Genomic DNA, 20,508 nt, shown 5'->3' with positions numbered 1-20,508 from the left:
TAACACAACATTGTAAAGCAGTTATACTCCAGTAAAGATGGGAAAAGAAAAGTGCATATGCAGATATACTCATCTCTAAAATGTTTTTGTGTAGAATCACAGTTAATATAGTTATTTATGAAATGATAAACTCTCATTTCTTTTATTTATTTATTTGGCTGTGCCATGCAGCTTGCGGGATCTTAGTTCCCTGATGACTGATCAAATCCGGGCCCCCGGCAGTGGAAGCTCAGAGTTCTAACCACTGGACTACCAGGGAAATCTCATTTCTTTTACACTTCCATGTGACATACCTTGGCATCTGTGAAAATAAATTGTTTAATCCCTGTGCCTTTATCTCTGTTGTTAACATAAGAAAGTATTGGCAAGCCTGGCTTCTCAGGGAGTATGAAATAAGAACTCTTAAGCAAACCAAATTAATTTCGTTTGGTAATGACTTAAAATCAAGATGTAACTTTTTTTTTTTGCTGAACTAGGAGCTTGACAAAGTGAAGTAATTGATCACTTGCTTTTCCTTTTTTTAAAAAATTATTTTTTATTAGAGTATAGTTGATTTACAATGTTGTGTTAGTTTCTGCTGTACAGCAAAGTGAATCAGTTATACATACCCATATATTCACTCTTTTTTAGATTCTCTTCTCATATGAGTCATTACGTGTTTTTCCTTTCTATAGACTATTTATTCATGCGAGTTTATCTATGAATGTATATGTCTATCAGCGAACTACTTTACTGGAATGTCTAGATTAATTAGTCTTGATAACCACTATCTGTTTTAACCAGAACTCGAATTCACGATCTAGGAAAATATGCTTCTGGACATTAATCTCTAGTTTAGCCATGTTTTGTTGACTGGGTCAACTTTTCCATTCCATTTGCATCAGTTACTTTGTGAGTCAATCCAGAATTTCAATACATACAGTATTGATTTTTGTTTGAAAGGCAAACATTAGCATGACGCTTATATTTAGCATGAAGACATACATGAGATTGAGTTGGAATCTGGGGCATATTTAGTCCAGGATGTAAGAAAATTTAACATATGCATATGTAGAGAAGGAAAGAAAGACCAAAAGAATAGAGCTGACTAAGACTTTGGCATTTGAGAACATTAGCATAATTAGGTATTGACCAGGTTTTATAAAGGTATGAGAAGAGGAGAGCAAAGTTTATATATTTAGTTGACTTTCAATAAATATTGGTTGGACAAATAAATAAAACAAGGCATTATAAATTGTCTATATATAGAATTGGGTTTGTTTTTGTTTTTGGCAGTGGGCCAAAATAGGATTTCAGACCAAATTAGTGGAAGAACACAGAACTCAGTATGATTCATCACTTTGTTGTAGCTTCTTTCCAGATTTTCTTCCCTGCAACCCCAGATCATTTGATATGGAGATAGAAATGATGATGCATTTGCCTGCAGGCAGGAATCAGGTGTTCATGGTAATGATAATCAGATTGCTGCTCTTTTTTCCACATCTGCCCACTTTGTGGGTGTGCTTGGGGGAAGATAAAAGAGGGGGCATAGCAAAATGGTACTGGCAAGATCTTATCCCACCTAAGATGCCAATTTTGCCAGTTAGGGATTTATTGCCAACTACAGTTGTGGAAAATTTTGCATATTACCAACTATTCCCTGTGACTTTGGACCATTCCCCTAAGCAAGGTAGATTTATTCAACAGATATTTTAGTGCCAACCGTGTGCCTACAATTTTCTAGATACTTATTGGTAAGAGACAAGGTCTCTGCCCTTCTGTTGAACTTAAGACAGGAAACTAAGCAAGACAGGAGAAGACAACTAGACAAGCCCTTATAATTATATAATGGTCATTTCATAAAACTATCAATACATAATGAGGTAAGTATCTGGTAGGGGAAGAAGACAGTGCTACTGGATCTCCACTAGCTAAAAGTGAAGTTGAAACTGAGACCTGAAGGATGAGTGGAATTTAACCAGGTGAAGAGCAGGGTAACAGAGGAAGGAACATGTGTTAAACTCTGGGAGTAGGAGTGAGCATGACGGCACTAAAGAGGAAGTGAAAGGAAATTGGTCCGGCTGAAGGATAGAGTGTAAGGGAGTATAGATGGCTAGAAGTTTAACCTTGATTTTCTGGTACAGTGACGTGTCTGATAGGCTTATTTTTGTTTGTCATCAGCTTTCCTTATTAGTTCCGTGAAGGCAGAACACAGGAGGGAACACCAATCTGAATAAAGGAGCTGGAACGAGACTGCCCCATTCTCATCAAATTAAATAACTGTCCTTCATTCCCCTGAGTAATTCCCATAAATGCCCTCCCCTCCATCTGACCCTCACTATAGAAATGTTGGGGACCACATTTAGCACTAACATAAAGCGCTAGCGCTAATATCATATTAATTATTTAACACAAAACAAAAGAATATTTTTAAAAGCCCTCTTAAAACATGAATTTACTTATAACTTGAGTTGTAGTAGTCCAGGTTATAGTTGATTTAAACCTGGTGAAGTAAACAGTCTGTGGTAGGAATTTTTCTGTATTTTAGATTGCACTCTGCTAGACTAATACTAAAGTCATCAGAACTTTCCAGACTTTGCCTAAGATTAGGAGGGAAATTTTTGGCTAGTAGACTCCTAGTTAGTAGCATACTAGAAGTCTATTGACTATTTTTTTAAATTTTGGAATGGAAAATCCCAAGGTGGATAATGTCTGAAGGACTGAAAGTACTACACCCCTCACTGTACCCTTCTCCCCAACCAATTTAATAAACTATAAATAAAAACAACATTAGGTTACCTGCCTAAATCATTGTCTACTGGAAGACAGGCACAAAATTAATGAAAGCAGGTGGACGAACTTTCAGATTTGCAAGAGGCAAGTTGACTCTGGATGGGCCAAATTGTACTTAGTGATATTTTGAGAAAATACTAATAGTGAGCTAAAGCATGTAACTTTTTGCAACCATATCTAAAAGGAGATGCTTGCACAGTTGTTTAGATGGACTGAATTTGGCCTATGGCTGTTTTCCCAACTTGTATTTTGTATCTTGTATTTTCTTCTAGGCAGACTTTATGTTTTGCTACTGGAGAATATGTGTTTTTTAAAATACTGGTTCCTGTGATAATGGTGATCTGCGTATGCTGGGTCGGGTTTTTTTTGTTTGGTTAGGTTTTTGGTTTCCCTTTATTTTTTTAATTTATTTTTTAAAATTGATTTATTTATTTTTGGCTGCGTTGGGTCTTCGTTTCTGTGCGAGGGCTTTCTCTAGTTGTCGCAAGTGGGGGCCACTCTTCATCGTGGCGCGCGGGCCTCTCACTATTGTGGCCTCTCTTGTTGCGGAGCACAGGCTCCAGAGGCGCAGGCTCAGTAGTTGTGGCTCACGGGCCTAGTTGCTCCGCGGCATGTGGGATCTTCCCAGACCAGGGCTCGAACCCGTGTCCCCTGCATTAGCAGGCAGATTCTCAACCACTGCGCCACCAGGGAAGCCCTCTCTATTTTTTAAATTTTATTTTTCTGTTTATTTATTGACTTCACTTTTTAGAGCAAAATTAAACAGAGTGCCCATCCATATACCCCCTACCCTCCCCCAAACACACCTTCTCCTACCATCAGCATCTCACACCAGAATGGTACATTTGTTACCGTCAGTAAACGAACGTTGACATTATCATTATCAGCTAGTCCATAGTTTATATTAGGCTTCACTATTTTTTTTTGGCTGCGCCACGCAGCTTGCAGGATCTTAGTTTCCCAACCAGGGATTGAACCCTGGCCCTTGGCGGTGAAAGTGCGGAGTCCTAACCACTGGACTGCCAGGGAATTCCCTAGGCTTCACCCTTGATGTTGCACGTTCATTGTGCTGAATTTGACAAATGTGACATCTCTCCGTCATTATTGTATCATACAGAATAGTTTCTCTACCCTAGAAATACTCTACCCTGTGCTCTTTCATCCCTTTCTTCCCCTGGTTGTTTTTAATAATTATAAAGTAGAATTTACTACAGTAAGAAAGATTATAGCCTGAGAAGGCTACTACAATTTATATTATAGTCATTGTTTGTAAATATAGGGGAAAACTCTTCCTCTATAGGTGTGGCTTTGGGATCTACAAGCAACTATTTGGATTTCCAGTGATGGGGTTAGGGGAGAATTAAGAGAGTTGGTAAATATGGTGGGGAGAAATGAGAAGAAATTATGGGAGAGTAATATCAAATTATTTGGTTATTGCTGTTACAGCTTTCCTAATTCTGTTAAGATTGTCCCTAATTCTCTCTGCTGAGAAAAGAAAGAGAACTTTTCTTCTTTCCAATTTCCCTTTCCCTTTCAATGGAAAGTAGTTAAGGCATAGCAAATCAGTGAGTAGGGTCCCCCAGCTGTTGATTTTGCAGTCTGTTTTAAACTTCTTTCAAACCATTTTGAGAAACATATTAAAAAGATAGGACCAGGGTTGTTAGTTTTCCACTGGCTAGAAAATTATAGGTAGCTTTCTGAGTTATACATTATCCCTAGATCTTCTCGCTTTCTGGAACTTCAGTTAAATTTTTCAAATTTCTCTTCAGTCTCTTCCAGACAACACAGTTTTTGCTTTAAAAAAAAAAAATTGTGGAAGGAGGTAGTGTTAAGTACTGTGAACTAGTTAATAGAATTTTTAGCTCTCAACAAGCTTGTAATTTTGAACAATAGACAACATGTGAGATTCCTTTTCTTAGAATTTTAGGCACACAATAGATATTTAATTAAGCACTATTTGATTGCTTGATTTGGGTTGGCTTTTGAATTGCTGAGAAATTCCTTAGATTAAGGTTCTAAACCTGGGCTTAAGGAAATCCCTGAACCCCCTGAAACTGAAAGCAAAATGTTACACCTAAGTGTGTATATAAGTGTATTTTTCTCAGAAAAGGTTGCGTATAGTTTTTTGTTGTTGTTGTTTTTCAAAGATATCTGTATTATCAGTGTCTGTTTTCTCCATACTTTTCTTTTCACAGACACACACACACACACTGTATTTTATTTCTACAAGAGATAAATAGACTGACATCAAGCATTGTAAATGGATGACCACAACAAAAGCAACAATGATTGCAATTACCAAACACGAAACACACTCATACTATGTCATAATATTGACATTCAGTCCAGTAATCCTCCACTGTAACAGCTCCTTTACTTTACAGTGAAAATTGATTTGTATATTTTTTGCCTCTGAGTCCTTGTGGGATTTTTTTTTTATTCAAACAGAAAGTCACAAAAATTATAATCATCCTCATCAGTTCACTCAGTCCCATGTAATTTTTTTTATCTTGATCTTTTGTTAGCACTTTTATGAGTTCATCAGTTTTCCATTAGAGTTCTGAAAATGCTTATTCATCCAGTTTAGCAGTATAGTCAATTACCAGAAACCTGTACTTGTCAGAGTCTTTTCCATGAATCCTTGAAGACGAAACCCTTTTATAGGAACATACTTGCAAAAGCATCAGAGTACACCCAGAACTGTCTGTAAATAACAAAAGACTTAAAAATGACCACAGTTAAAGATTTGATGAAAGTTCATAATAATGCAATTGACAAGGAAATTTAGTTATTTCTGAGATATACATTTTAAAGTAATAACTACAATTATGACTTATAACATTATACCAGAACGTATAAGATTTTTAGAAATTTCAAGTAATACCTGAAAAATTTATATTAACATATGTCCATACAAATAACCCAAAGAAAGTTTAGTATTAGTTGTTTTTTGTTTGTTTTTTTATACTGCAGGTTCTTATTATTCATCAATTTTATACACATCAGTGTATACATGTCAATCGCAATCGCCCAATTCAGCACACCACCATCCTCACCCCACCGTGGTTTTCACCCCTTGGTGTCCATACGTCTGTTCTCTACATGTGTGTCTCAACTTCTGCCCTGCAAACCGGTTCATCAGTACCATTTTTCTGGGTTCCACATACATGCGTTAATATACGATATTTGTTTTTCTCTTTCTGACTTACTTCATTCTGTATGACAGTCTCTAGATCCATCCACGTCTCAACAAATGACTCGATTTCGTTCCTTTTTATGGCTGAGTAATTCCATTGTATATATGTACCACAACTTCTTTATCCATTCGTCTGTCGATGGGCATTTAGGTTGCTTCTATGACCTGGCTATTGTAAATAGTGCTGCAGTGAACATTGGGCTGCATGTGTCTTTTTGAATTATGGTTTTCTCTGGGTATATGCCCAGTAGTGGGATTGCTGGATCATATGGTAATTCTATTTTTAATTTTTTAAGGAACCTCCATACTGTTCTCCATAGTGGCTGTATCAATTTACATTCCCACCAACAGTGCAAGAAGGTTCCCTTTTCTCCACACCCTCTCCAGCATTTGTTGTTTGTGGATTTTCTGATGATGCCCATTCTAACTGGTGTGAGGTGATACCTCATTGTAGTTTTGATTTGCATTTCTCTAATAATTAGTGATGTTGAGCAGCTTTTCATGTGCTTCTTGGCCATCTGTATGCCTTCTTTGGAGAAATGTCTATTTAGGTCTTATGCCCCTTTTTGGATTGGGTTGTTTGTTTCTTTAATATTGAGCTGCATGAGCTGTTTTTATATTTTGGAGATTAATCCTTTGTCCATTGATTCATTTGCAAATATTTTCTCCCATTCTGAGGGTTGTCTTTTCATCTTGTTTATAGTTTCCTTGGCTGTGCAAAATCTTTTATGTTTCATTAGGTCCCATTTGTTTATTTTTGTTTTTACCTCCATTATTCTAGGAGGTGGAACAAAAAAGATCTTGCTTGATTTATGTCAAAGAATGTTCTTCCTATGTTTTCCTCTAAGAGTTTTATAGTGTCCGGTCTTACATTTAGGTCTGGAATCCATTTTGAGTTTCTTTTTGTGTGTGGTGTTAGGGAGTGTTCTAATTTCATTCTTTTACATGTAGCTGTCCAGTTTTCCCAGCACCACTTATTGAAGAGACTGTCTTTTCTCCATTGTATATCCTTGCCTCCTTTGCCATACATTAGTTGACCATAGGTGGGTGGGTTTATCTCTGGGCTTTCTATCTTGTTCCATTGATCTATGTTTCAGTTTTTGTGCCAGTACCATATTGTCTTGATTACTGTAGCTTTGTAGTATAGTCTGAAGTCACAGAGTCAGATTCCTACAGCTCCATTTTTTTGTTTGTTTTTTGTTGTTGTTGTGTTTTTTTTGTGGTATGCGGGCCTCTCACTGTTGTGGCCTCTCCCGTTGCGGAGCACAGGCTCCGGGCGTGCAGGCTCAGCGGCTATGGCTCACGGGCCTAGCCACTCCGCGGCATGTGGGATCTTCCCGGACTGGGGCACAAACCCGTGTCCCCTGCATCAGCAGGCAGACTCTCAACCACTGCGCCACCAGTGAAGCCCTCCAGCTCCGTTTTTTTCCCTAAAGACTGCTTTGGCTATGCAGGGTCTTTTGTGTCTCCATACAGATTTTAAGGTAATTTGTTCTAGTTCCATAAAAAATGCCATTGGTAATTTGATAGGGATTGCATTGAATCTGTAGACTGCTTTGGGTAGTACAGTCATTTTCACAATTTTGGTTCTTTCAATCCAAGAACATGGTATATCTCTCCATCTGTTGGTATCATCTTTAATTTCTTTCATCAGTGTCTTACAGTTTTCTGCATACAGGTCTTTTGTCTCCCTAGGTAGGTTTATTCCTAGGTATTTTATTCTTTTTGTTGCAGTGGTAAATGGGAGTGTTTCCTTAATTTCTCTTTCAGATTTTTCATCATTAATGTATAGGAATGCAAGAAATTTCTATGCATTAATTTTGTATCCTGCAACTTTACCAAATTCATTGATTAGCTCTAGTAGTTTTCTCGTGGCATTTTTAGGGTTCTCTATATATAGTATCATGTCATCTGCAAACAGTGACAGTTTTACTTCTTCTTTTCCAATTTGTATTTCTTTTTCTTCTCTGATTGCCATGGCTAGGACTTCCAAAACTATGTTGAATAATAGTGGTGAGAATGGACATCCTTGTCTAGTTCCTGATCTTAGAGGAAATGCTTTCAGTTTTTCACCATTGAGAATGATGTTTGCTGTGGGTTTGTCATATATGGCCTTTATTATGTTGAGGTAGGTTCCCTCTATGCCCAGTTTCTGGAGAGTTTTTATCATAATTGGGTGTTGAATTTTGTCAAAAGCTTTTTCTGCATCTATTGAGATGATGATATGGTTTTTCTTCTTCAATTTGTTAATATGGTGTATCACATTGATTGATTTGAGTATATTGAAGAATCCTTGCATCCCTGGCATAAATTGCACTTGATCGTGGTGTATGATTCTTTTAATGTGTTGTTGGATTCTGTTTGCTAGTATTTTGTTGTGTAATTTTGCATCTATGTTCATCAGTGATATTGGTCTGTAATTTTCTTTTTTTGTAGTATCTTTGTCTGGTTTTGGTATCAGGTTGATGGTGGCCTCATAGAATGAGTTTGGGAGTGTTCCTTCCTCTGCAATTTTTTGGAAGAGTTTGAGAGGGATGGATGTTAGCTCTTCTCTAAATGTTTGATAGAATTCACCTGTGAAGCCATCTGGTCCTGACCTTTTGTTTGTTGGAAGATTTTTAATCAGTTTCAATTTCATTACTTGTGATCGGTCTGTTCATATTTTCTGTTTCTTCCTGGTTCAGTCTCGAAAGGTTATGCCTTTCTAAGAATTTGTCCATTTCTTCCAGGTTGTCCGTTTTATTGGCATAGAGTTGCTTGTAGTAGTCTCTTAGGATGCTTTGTATTTCTGCAGTGTCTGTTGTAACTTCTCCTTTTTCATTTCTAATTTTATTGATTTGAGTCCTCTCCCTCTTTTTCTTGATGAGTCTGGTTAATGGTTTATCAATTTTGTTTATCTTTTCAAAGAACCAGCTTTTAGTTTTATTGATCTTTGCTATTGTTTTCTTTGTTTCTACTTCATTTATTTCTGCTCTGATCTTTATGATTTCTTTGCTTCTGCTAACTTTGGGTTTTGTTTGTTCTTCTTTCTCTAGCTCCTTTAGTTGTAAGGTTAGATTGTTTACTTGAGATTTTTCTTGTTTCTTAAGGTAGGCTTGTATAGCTATAAACTTCCCTCTTAGAACTGAATTTGCTGTATCCAGAGGTTTTGGATCATCGTGTTTTCATTGTCATTTGTCTCTAGGTATTTTTTGATTTCCTCTTTGATTTCTTCAGTCACCTCTTGGTTATTTAGTAACGCATTGTTTAGCCCTCACGTGTTTGTGTTTTTTACGTTTTTTCCCCTGTAATTTATTTCTAATCTCATAGTGTTGTGGCCAGAAAAGATGTTTGATATGATTTCAGTTTTCTGAAATTTACTGAGGCTTGATTTGTGACCCAAGATGTGATCTATCCTGGAGAATGCTCCATGCGCACTTGAGAAGAAAGTGTAATCTGCTGTTTTTGGATGGAATGTCCTATAAATATCAATTAAATCTATCTGGTCTATTGTGTCATTTAAAGCTTATGTTTCCTTATTTATTTTCATTTTGGATGATCTGTCCATTGGTGTAAGTGAGGTGTTAAAGTCCCCCACTATTATTGTGTTACTGTCGATTTCGTCTTTTAGAGCTGTTAGCAGTTGCCTTATGTATTGAGGTGCTCCTGTATTGGGTGCATATATATTTATAATTGTTATATCTTCTTCTTGGATTGATCCCTTGATCATTATGTGTCATTCCTTGTCCCTTGTAACATTCTTTATTTTAAAGTCTATTTTATCTGATATGAGTATAGCTACTCCAGCTTTCTTTTGATTTTCATTTGCATGGAATATCTTTTTCCATCCCCTCACTTTCAGTCTGTATGTGTCCTTAGTTCTGAAGTGGGGCTCTTGTAGACAGCATATATATGGGTCTTGTTTTTGTATCCATTCAGCAAGCCTGTGTCTTTTGGTTGGAGCATTTAATCCATTCACGTTTAAGGTAATTATTGACATGTATGTTCCTATGACCATTTTATTAATTGTTTTGGGTTTGTTTTTGTAGGTTTTTTTCTTTTGTGTTTCCCACTTAGAGAAGTTCCTTTATCATTTGTTGTGGAGCTGGTTTGGTGGTGCTGAATTTTCTTAGCTTTTGCTTGTCTGTAAAGCTTTTGATTTCTCCATCAAATCTGAATGAGATCCTTGCTGGGTAGAGTAATCTTGGTTGTAGGTTCTTCCCTTTCATCACTTTAAGTATATCATGCTACTCCCTTCTGGCTTGTAGAGTTTCTGCTGAGAAATCAGCTGTTAACGTTATGGGAGTTTCCTTGTATGTTATTTGTCGTTCTTCCCTTGCTGCTTTCAGTTATTTTTCTTTGTCTTTAATTTTTGCCAATTTGCTTACTATGTGTCTCGGCGTGTTTCTCCTTGGGTTTATCCTATATGGGACTCTCTATGCTTCCTGGGCTTCGGTGGCTGTTTCCTTTCCCATGTTAGGGAAGTTTTCGACTATAATCTCTTCAAATATTTTCTCAGGTCCTTTCTCTCTCTCTTCTCCTTCTGGGACCCCTATAATGTGAATGTTGTTGCGTTTAATGTTGTCCCAGAGGTCTCTTAGGCTGTCTTCATTTCTTTTCATTCTTTTTTCTTCAGTCTGTTCCGTATCAGTGAATTCCACCATTCTGTCTTCCAGGTCACTTATCCGTCCTTCTGCCTGTTGATTCCTTCTAGTGTAGTTTTCATTTCAGTTATTGTATTGTTCATCTCTGTTCATTTGTTCTTTAATTCTTCTAGGTCTTTATTAAACATTTCTTGCATCTTCTCGATCTTTGCCTCCATTCTTTTTCTGAGGTCCTGGATCATCTTCACTATCATTATTCTGAATTCTTTCTCCAGAACGTTGCCTATCTCCACTTCATTTAGTTGTTTTTCTGGGGTTTTATCTTTTTCCTTCATCTGGTATATAGCCCTCTGCCTTTTCATCTTGTCTATCTTTCTGTGAATGTGGTTTCTGTTCCACAGGCTATAGGATTGTAGCTCTTCTTGCTTCTGCTGTCTGCCCTCTGGCAGATGAGGCTATGTAAGAGCCTTGATGGGAGGGACTGGTGGTGGGTAGAGCTGACTGTTGCTCTGGTGGGCAGAGCTCAGTAAAACTTTAATCCCCTTGACTGTTGATGGGTGGGGCTGGGTTCCCTCCCTCTTGGTTGTTTGGCCTAAGGCAACCCAACACTGGAGCCTACCTGGGCTCTTTGGTGGGGCTAATGACAGACTCTGGGAGGGCTCATGCCAAGGAGTACTTCCTAGAACTTCTGCTGCCAGTGTCCTTGTCCCCATGGTGAGCCACAGCCAACCCCCGCCTCTGCAGGAGACCCTCCAACACTAGCAGGTAGGTCTGGTTCAGTCTCCCCTGGGGTCACTGCTCCTTCCCCTGGGTCCCGATGCGCACACTACTTTGTGTGTGTCCTCCAAGAGTGGAGTCTCTGTTTCCCCCAGTCCTGTCGAAGTCCTGCAATCAGTTCCCACTAGCCTTCAAAGTCTGATTCTCTAGGAATTCCTCCTCCTGTTGCTGGACCCCCAGGTTGGGAAGCCTGATGTGGGGCTCAGAACCTTCACTCCAGTGGCTGGACTTCTGTGGTATAAGTGTTCTCCAGTCTGTGAGTCACCCACCCACCATTTATGGGATTTGATTTTACTGTGATTGCACCCCCCTACTGTCTCATTGTGGCTTCTCCTTTGTCTTTGGATGTGGGGTATCTTTTTTGGTGAGTTCCAGTGTCTTCCTGTCGATGATTGTCCAGCAGCTAGTTGTGATTCTGGTGTTCTCGCAAGAGGGAGTGAGAGCACATCCTTCTACTCCGCCATCTTGGTTCCTCCTCTGTGTATAGTTTCACCAGATTTTCAAAGGGTCCCTAACCCAAAATAGATTAAAAACATTGGCCTTGGGGCTTCCCTGGTGGTGCAGTGGTTGGGAATACGCCTGCCAGTGCAGGGGACACAGGTTTGTGCCCGGTCCGGGAAGATCCCACATGCCGCGGAGCAGCTAGGCCCGTGAGCCACAACTGCTGAGCCTGCGCATCTGGAGCTTGTGCTCCACATCGGGAGAGGTCGCGGCAGTGAGGGACCGGCACACCGCGATGAAGAGTGGCCCCCGCTCACCGCAACTGGAGAAAGCCCTTACACAGAAACGAAGACCCAACACAGCCAAAAATAAATACACACACAAAAAAAGAACAGTTTACTTAATTTTGTTGTGAACTCAAAGTTGAATTTTCTAGGTTAGATATCATCTTACAGTTCATTACTTGCATTAATGGTGAGCACATAGAACTTAAACTGTTTATTTAGCACAGCAGCAGTAATCTGATCATTTGTCAAATTTCCCTGACTGAGCAGTGATATATAATGTAACCAAAGAGTTGTTGCTGGTTAGAGCTTGCTCCCGTATAGAGGATGATTTCAATTTATTAGAAGCACAATTTAGTGTTGTTAATCATAATCAGACTTTCTCCAGCTTCCTAGCGATTGTGTGCCATTTAACTTCTCCAAACCATTGGAACAATAAATGCGGTATTGTTGCTCCAGAATCTTGTCAAAATTTATCACCAGTTGAACATTATTGATGAAGTCATACAGTCTTTTCATGGTAGTACTTCTGTTATTTGACTTACAGCTTTTTAAATAAGCTAACACCAAAGAATTATATGCTATAATTTTGATTTTGTTTTTGTTTTTAGAACTCTTCATCTTGGCTTATACCTATCCTTCCTGATATGCTTCGACACATTTTTCAGTTTTGTGTTTTAGAAAGCAGCCAGGAAATTCTGGACCTCATTCACAAGGTATATGGTGAATATATCTGTACTCCTTTCCCAGTATCTTGGTAGATGTAAAAAAATTTTCATAACTCTGTACTGTTGTTGATCAGGGATTTTAAGAAATTAGAAATCATCCAAGAGATTTGAATAGTCTGGAGATCTGCAAAATGAGACAAGGAAATAGGCTTCTTATGGAATATAGTAAAGTCCTGGTTAGCCCTGCTGCTTGTGTGACCTACCTGGCAAACGTTTTAAGCGCTTTCTTTGTAGCCTCAATACAGAAAATAAAATGAAGGAAAGGCTGCTTTTCTCCATCCCTCATTTTGCTGTTTATCAGCATGCTTATTGATCCTGCAGAGTATCTTTGGGATTTATTGGTCATATATAGAGTCTGATTGTCATAGTTTAGACTTGTACTTTTTTATTACTTAGCAAAATTGGTCATATGTGTTGGAACCTTTAAAGAATAGACATTTGATGTATTTAATAATATTTATGGGAGGAAATGGCACTGTTGTACCTTTAAAACCTGGTTAGTCTTGAATCACTGACCTCTGAGGTGGCTCATTGTTAACAGCCTTGGGTTAACATTGGTATTATTTCTACATGCTGGCCCTAGCCCATTTAATGCTAGGCATCAAAAAAGGTGCTTTATTGAGTAAGATCATGAATCAAGACTTATACTTTTCTTAATTTATACTAGGATATTACTACCTCTGAATTTAGCAGAGGTTATTTATAGGAGCTATTATATATTGAAGCGGTGTTGAATATAGGACTGCATATTGAGCTTTATGATACATACAAAGGATTTCAGAGACTTACTGAGATTTTGATAACTTATTTTTATGGGTATCTTTTTTTTTTAAGTGATTTTCATAAAATACTGAGGAAAATACTTTGTACTCCTTTTTTAAAAAACTTTCTCGTGTATTACTTTTTTTTAGTATATGAACCTACCTACCCAAAAACAGTATTTAAAAATAAGCCTCTATATTGAATTTTAAAATTAATCTCTGTGCTATTTCCTACTTTTTTTTTTTTTGATTCAGTATCCCTAAAAGTAAGTATTAGGTTTTTTTAGGCCTTGCTAGAAAAATTTCACTTTCTTGTTCCCTTTTCATTCTGCAGGTTTGGATGGAATTGTTGAGCAAGGCTTCGGTTCAGTATGTGGTAGCAGCTGCTTGTCCATGGATGGGTGCTTGGCTTTGCTTAATGATGCAGCCTTCTCATTTACCTATTGATTTAAACATGCTGCTGGAAGTAAAAGCTAGAGCCAAGGTAAGTGTAGAGGGACATAATGTATTTGTATGTTCAACTCATAATTATTATTATTTTTTTCAACTCATAATTATTAATACAGTAACCATGTAAGAAATCTGTATTGCTTTATTATAAGCATGATACCATTATTGTAACATAAGGAAAAATTATATCATTAGAACCTTGACAAAATGCATAGCAATTTTTATCCATTAAAATTTTGTGAAAAGAACTGTATTTTACTGGGATTATAACAAATGAGAGTGTTTTTGATGTTGTCTATTAAATTTTAATGGTTAATCTTTAATTATTGTTTTCTTCCCCCTTATTCCCTCTAGGAAAAAACAGGTGGTAAGGTGCGTCAAGGCCAAAGCCAGAGTAAAGAAGTACTTCAGGAGTACATTGCAGGTGCAGACACCATCATGGAAGACCCTGCCACCAGGGATTTTGTTGTTATGCGGGCTAGAATGATGGCAGCCAAGTAAGTATACATAAACTCAAAAGTCATTTAACCAAAAGATTCCTCTGATGTGTCTGTCAGTCTTTCCTCCATCACACTAGTTACAGAGTAGGAAAAAAATTAAAGCGTAAGAAAAAGTTTCTAATTTTTTTGAAGTTTTAAAAGTAAGATTTATATATTTTTATGAAGATAAGATAGGAGTTATGTCTTCCTTGGGAAAAGTTATAGCTTCAATAGGGGAAACTTCAAGCAATTCTATAGTAACTTCTTTTTTTCTCCCTCTTAGGTTGTTAGGAGCACTTTGTTGTTGTATTTGTGATCCAGGTGTAAATGTGGTAACCCAAGAAATTAAACCAGCTGAATCCCTTGGCCAGTTACTACTCTTCCATTTGAACTCCAAATCTGCCTTACAGAGAATTAGTGTAGCTTTGGTAATCTGTGAATGGGCTGCTTTACAGAAGGTAAGATTTTGCCCAAAAATAAATGAAGACAATTTAAACCAGTTTCCTTAGCTGTTAGGATTATTTTCATTATATTTTACAAACAGAAAAGTGAAAATTTTCTCTGTATAAAGATCCAACATTTATAGAAAAGTATTCAAATTATATTGCAATATTGTTTCTCATTTGCCTTTAACCCTAGACTTTTTTCTTAGAACCCCCAGTCTTGTACTTGAGAACTACAAAAGATAAGAGGCTTTGAGTGATAGAAATCCATTTTTATGACTAGTAGCAAGGGCAGATTTTTGGTCACAGGAAGAATAAAATCTCCACATTTAAACCCAAATCTTTATGTTTCCAAATAAGCCATTCCCTTACAGCCCCTTTAAGACGTATGATTTTGTGTAAGACTTGCTTCTGTAAATCAGAGAAACTTCCTGCTGGCTTTGTTTATTCCATTGACTGGAATTCTGGAAATTTAACTGTCTGCACTTGCTGTGAGAGCTGCTTGTTACTGCCTCTTAGCAGTTTGTCAGAGCTGTGTCTAAAAGTAATTGAGCCATGCTCTATTGCAACTGAAACCCCAGCTTTGCCTCTGGAAAGAAGCAAGGCTCATCTGTTTTTAGGCAGGACTCGGTGTACTGGAGAGGCAGTGATGCTGTGTTTTTGTGCCTCTCAGACTCAGCAGCAAGTGTTGACAGTTCGGTTTCTGGACCCTCACAGAGCTTCTCTGGACTTACTCTGTGAAGCCCAGGCTGATCACCCAGATCCCACAGAACCCCTCATGGCTCACCACTGAGGTCATTCCCCCTCTGGTTGGGGCAGGCAACAACCAGAGAGAGTGGGAAGGGTTAGTTAAATTTGGGGGCAGGTAAGTAGCCTTTAAATTATATATCCATTTCTACAGTATGGCATGTGAAGCTATGGGTTCAACTGTTAAGAAATCTAATGAGTTTTTAAATAACATTTTTAGTGCATGCTAAGTGTTCTTTTCTGACTGATTTCTTTTTACAGTTGTATATTTTAAAATCTGTGGTATATAATATATATGTAAACTTGGAATAAATTCAGAATAAAGTAAGAGTAATTAAGTGGAAAGTTTAATGGAATTGTAATAGTTCCATGTGCATGTGCTATAGTCATTCATATTAAAATTTTAGAGTAGTTTGGGTGTGATACCTTTTCTCTGTGCAACTAATAACTATGTTGTTCTGGGAGATAAGAGAATATAGGTTCAAAATCAATAGAAATTTAGACTTGGTAGTTTGCAAGTGAAGATTTATGCATTTCTGGAATTATGTTTACATATTTGCCCTGAATATTTGTTGTCTGTTATATTTTAGGAGTGTAGAGCTGTTACCCTAGCTGTGCAGCCACGTTTACTTGATATCCTTTCAGAACATTTATATTATGATGAAATTGCCGTTCCATTCACACGAATGCAGAATGAGTGTAAACAGCTTATTTCATCATTAGCTGATGCACATATTGAAGTTGGTAATAGAGTAAACAACAATGTTTTTACAATTGATCAAGCTAATGACCTGGTGAGTAAAGAAGTAACCTTAATTTTAGAGCATGAAATAAGGATAAGAACTTTGTCATGTCATGTTTACCACAAAAACACTAATTTGTTGAATCTATTTATGGCTTGGTAGCCTGTCATCACTACCCTTTAGAAAGGTTATTTCATTGTATTGACTTTTCTTGAAATAAGAGAATGGGGAAGGGATTTTTTTTTTTTTATCTCAGCTTTGACAAACCAATATACCTTTATTAGAAAAAACTGTTACATTTTTGTCACTTCTCAGTTTTGCTTAAGACTGGCAGAGTACAGAAAAAATTGATTCTCTAAGTTCTTGAGTACTTCTCCTCCCTTTTGCCAACTTACAATGAAAATATTCAAACATAAGAGAATTACACAATGAAGTCTCATATACTTACCAACTAGATTACACAGTTAACATTTTACTAAATTTGCTTTATCACATATATATGCAACTCTCTACCCCTCTATTCAACCATTAATCCTTCTTAATTTTTGGTGCATTTTTAAGTAAGTTACAGATAGATATCAGTACACTTAAACTAAAATTCAGTTTTTATGTTTTTTTCTCTTTTTTTGTGTCATTAACTAAAATTGAGTTTTTATGTTTTTTTGTTCTTCTTTGAGGTAAAACTTATGTACTATGAATTGTACAAATCTCCAATGGAACATATGATAAATTTTAACAGAAGCAAATACCTATGAAACCCAAACCTCTATCAAGATACAGACAGTGCCATAACACTTCCCAGTCAATCCCCTGCCCTCAAATAACCATTGTTCTGGTTTTTCCTTCACCATAGATTACTTTTGCCTGTTCTAGAATTTCATATACATGGAATCATACACTCTGTGCTGTTTGGTGTAAGGATATTTTTCAGCATGATGTTTTGTAAAATACATGTTGTTATATGTATCACTAATTCATTCTTTTTATTGCTGAGTTTTCTTTCATTGTATAAATATACCACAATTAGTGTAAGCCCTTCTCTGCTTGATGAACATTTGGGCTACTCCAAGTTCTTAGCTCAGAGCTGCTATAAACATTTTTGTACAAGTTTTTTAAAGACATATTTTCATTTCTCTTGGGTAAATACATAGGAGTAGAATTGCTGGGTCATAGGGTGAGGTGTTTATTTAGTTTTATAAAAAATTGCACTTCTCCCAAAGTGGCTGTATCATTTTACCTTCTAATCAGCAATATATGAGAGTTCTGCTTGCTCTACATCATTACCAACATTTGATGATGGTCACTCCTTGTAATTTTTGCCTTTCTGGTGGTTGTGTGATAGTGTCATTGTGGTTTTAACTTGTGTTTCCTTGATGACTAGTATGTTTAACACTTTTTTATGTCTTATTGGCCATTTGTTGATCTTCCTTTCTGAAATGTCTGTTTAAATCTTTTGTCTGTTTTTAATTAGGTTGTCTTTTTATTATTGAGTTGTAGGAGTTCTTTATATATCCTGGATACCAATCCTTTGTCAGATAGATGCTTTCCAAATATTTTCTCCCACTGTGTGGCTTGCCTTTTCATTTTGTTAATGGTGTCTTTGGATGAGCAGATATTTTTAAGTTTGATAAAGTCTAGTTTATCAGTTGTTTTCTTTTATGGTTATTGTGTTCTGTGACCTAAGGTACCTTTTCTTATCTCCAAGTGGTGAAGTTATTCACACACATTTTCTTATAAAGCATTGTAGTTTTAGTTTTTGTTCAGTCATCCATATTTATGTTTATATATAGTGTGAAGTAGAGATTGTGTTTTGTTTTTCATATAGATACCTAATTTTTCTATCATCATTTATTGAAAAGATTTTTCTTTGGCCATGGAATTTCTTTGACACCTTTGTCAAAAATTAATTGAAATGTAAGTGTGTGTCTGTATATGGGCTCTATTTGTTCAGTCTATTTGTCTGTTATGCTAGCACCAGTGTCTTGATTACTGTATCTTTGTACTTAGTAAGTCTTTGAGGTTAGGTGGTGTAAATGAGTTCTTCCTTTTATGAGTTAAAGAACCAGAAACTCAGCTGCTTCACTTGTGTTGATTGCTGTGAAAGAGCGTGCTTCATTTCTTATCCCCCTTTCTTATTGAAAAAATAATATAGATGAAATTTTTTTTGTTCTCACCTGTGAAAAAAAGCTAAAATTCCTTCAATTTTTTTTCTGAGTTTTTCTGATTGTTGTTTTTCTATAATTTCTCCTTTTTGCTTCCCCTCCCCCATATTTTGCCTTCCTGGAATAAAACCTCAAATTTTCTTTAAGGTCTGGGTTCCCTTCTTACTGTTTCTGACATTTCTTTCTAAAGCTATTACATGGACTCTTAAAGCTTTTCTTATTCAAACCTCTCACTCCCCAATGAAACTCCTATTCTGTTTCATCAGCTTCCTTAGTCCAGTGGTTTTGACCTGGGATATCAGAGTCTCTAGAAGAGCATATTTGAGGGAAGAGCAATTTTAAAAGATTAGTCTTGGCCTTGGCTAAGAGCCACTGCTATTTGTAACTTTCTTTGCATCCCTATTTTATTCTTACCTGCAAAATATAGGCGTTTCCTGAAGGTCTTCCTTTGTCTGTCACCATTCTCACAATTTAGTTCTTAACCATGTACTGTGCTATCTTCTCTTGATCTTTTATGTTCTTCAATTAGGCATTTTTGCTTGGATATCTCACTATCATTTCAAACTTAACCAAAATTGGGATTTATTTTTTAACAGAAAATAGCCCTTTTTAAGCACAGTCTCAAATCTTGTTAACATTTCCTTTCAGAAAGTTTCATATGTTTATCCTTTCTCTGTTTCCATCACCACAGCCCAGTCAAAGGCCTTAGTACTTTATGACTAGGTCCTGACTCATCTCTAAGGCTCCAGGCAGTCTCTGGTTCATGCCATCCTGCATGCTGTGCCACACTAATAAAATTCTTAGTGCCACTCCGAACACATCCCTCCCCTACTTAAAAACATGATTTTCTTTTTCCTTGATTTTAGTTTTTTTCTTACTTTCAACACCTTCTCTAAATTCCCCATCTCTTTTCTCCTCATTATTCTCAAACTTCCTCCACTTAAGCCTAGTTATTCTCTTGCAGAAGTACACCACCCTCACCCACTTTCTTTGCTTCACTCATTCTCACTTTGGTGTCTGAGCTCCTCTTTCCTTTGCCAGAAATTCCCTACCCTCCAGCCTCTGCTCATCCCAAGTTCATCTCTTGACATTCCTTCATCGCCTTGTGCTCAGGCCGTGGTAAGCTGTTGTCAGTTCCTTGGACAGTGCCTCACTTCGCACTCCCTACCTCACTCTGTTTGCCAAGATGTCCCCATAACTCCAGACTTATCCATTGTTTAAGAACCTAGCATAAGTGTTAACTGCCTCTGGCAAGCCTTCTCTACTTTTGTCCCCTCTAAGAAGAGTTAAGCTATCCTTGTGCTACCACAGCAACTTGCACTTACCTTAGTTTCATGTTACATTGTCTTGTTTACTTATGTATCTGTCTCCCACATTATTCTCAACATTTTTTGAGTCTATGAAGACATTGATACTCATCTCTTAGTATTACTCATTAAATATTTGTTGAGTGAATGAATTTGGGGTAATTGGAAAGCTTTTCCTAAATTGCCTAGAATCATTGAAAATTGACAGAAGCATAGTGTATTTAGGACAATGTTTTTAAACTTTTAGTAATGAAACCTGTTTCAAATAATCTTATGCAAAGCTTGAACACATAAAATAGACAAAGCAAAGTGGAAAGTATAAGCTAGAAGTGGTATGTGATCATGTTCCTTTGTAGAGAACAGATCAAGATGAAGCAGATACAGCTCAATTTAAAGTCTTTGGTATTTTATAATGATAAAAGAAGATCTTATTTCTGTGCCTATTTTGATTTTTATAATAGAGGTTGGCATTATCAGTCTTGTCCATAAGGGAATTGATTATTTCTAAGTCTGAAAAATTGGGTTCTCCATTAAAAAAAAAGGTAGGTTCTTTAATGTTACAGGCTTTTCTGACCAACATTGATCAGATTGGATTTATGGAGCCTCTTTATGATTGCAGTTACCTGTCAAACAAG

At 36.9% G+C, this 20,508-nt stretch overlaps 1 protein-coding gene across 2 annotated transcripts in view; it reads left to right on the top strand.

Moving 5' to 3' along the window:
• Nucleotides 1–20,508, top strand: part of BTAF1 (B-TFIID TATA-box binding protein associated factor 1) — a 95,304-nt gene that overhangs the window by 43,116 nt on the left and 31,680 nt on the right. For both annotated transcript variants that reach the window (XM_082854206.1, XM_082854207.1), the window contains 5 exons: nucleotides 12,665–12,769; nucleotides 13,877–14,026; nucleotides 14,347–14,489; nucleotides 14,755–14,929; nucleotides 16,252–16,455. In XM_082854206.1, coding sequence (XP_082710332.1) covers nucleotides 12,665–12,769; nucleotides 13,877–14,026; nucleotides 14,347–14,489; nucleotides 14,755–14,929; nucleotides 16,252–16,455 — 777 coding nt within the window. The remainder of the gene's footprint in view (nucleotides 1–12,664; nucleotides 12,770–13,876; nucleotides 14,027–14,346; nucleotides 14,490–14,754; nucleotides 14,930–16,251; nucleotides 16,456–20,508) is intronic.

The sequence above is a fragment of the Leucopleurus acutus genome, assembly GCF_964270905.1.
Source record: "Leucopleurus acutus genome assembly, chromosome: 14".
Taxonomy (NCBI): domain Eukaryota; kingdom Metazoa; phylum Chordata; class Mammalia; order Artiodactyla; family Delphinidae; genus Leucopleurus; species Leucopleurus acutus.
This window is presented reverse-complemented; position numbering and strand designations above follow the sequence as displayed.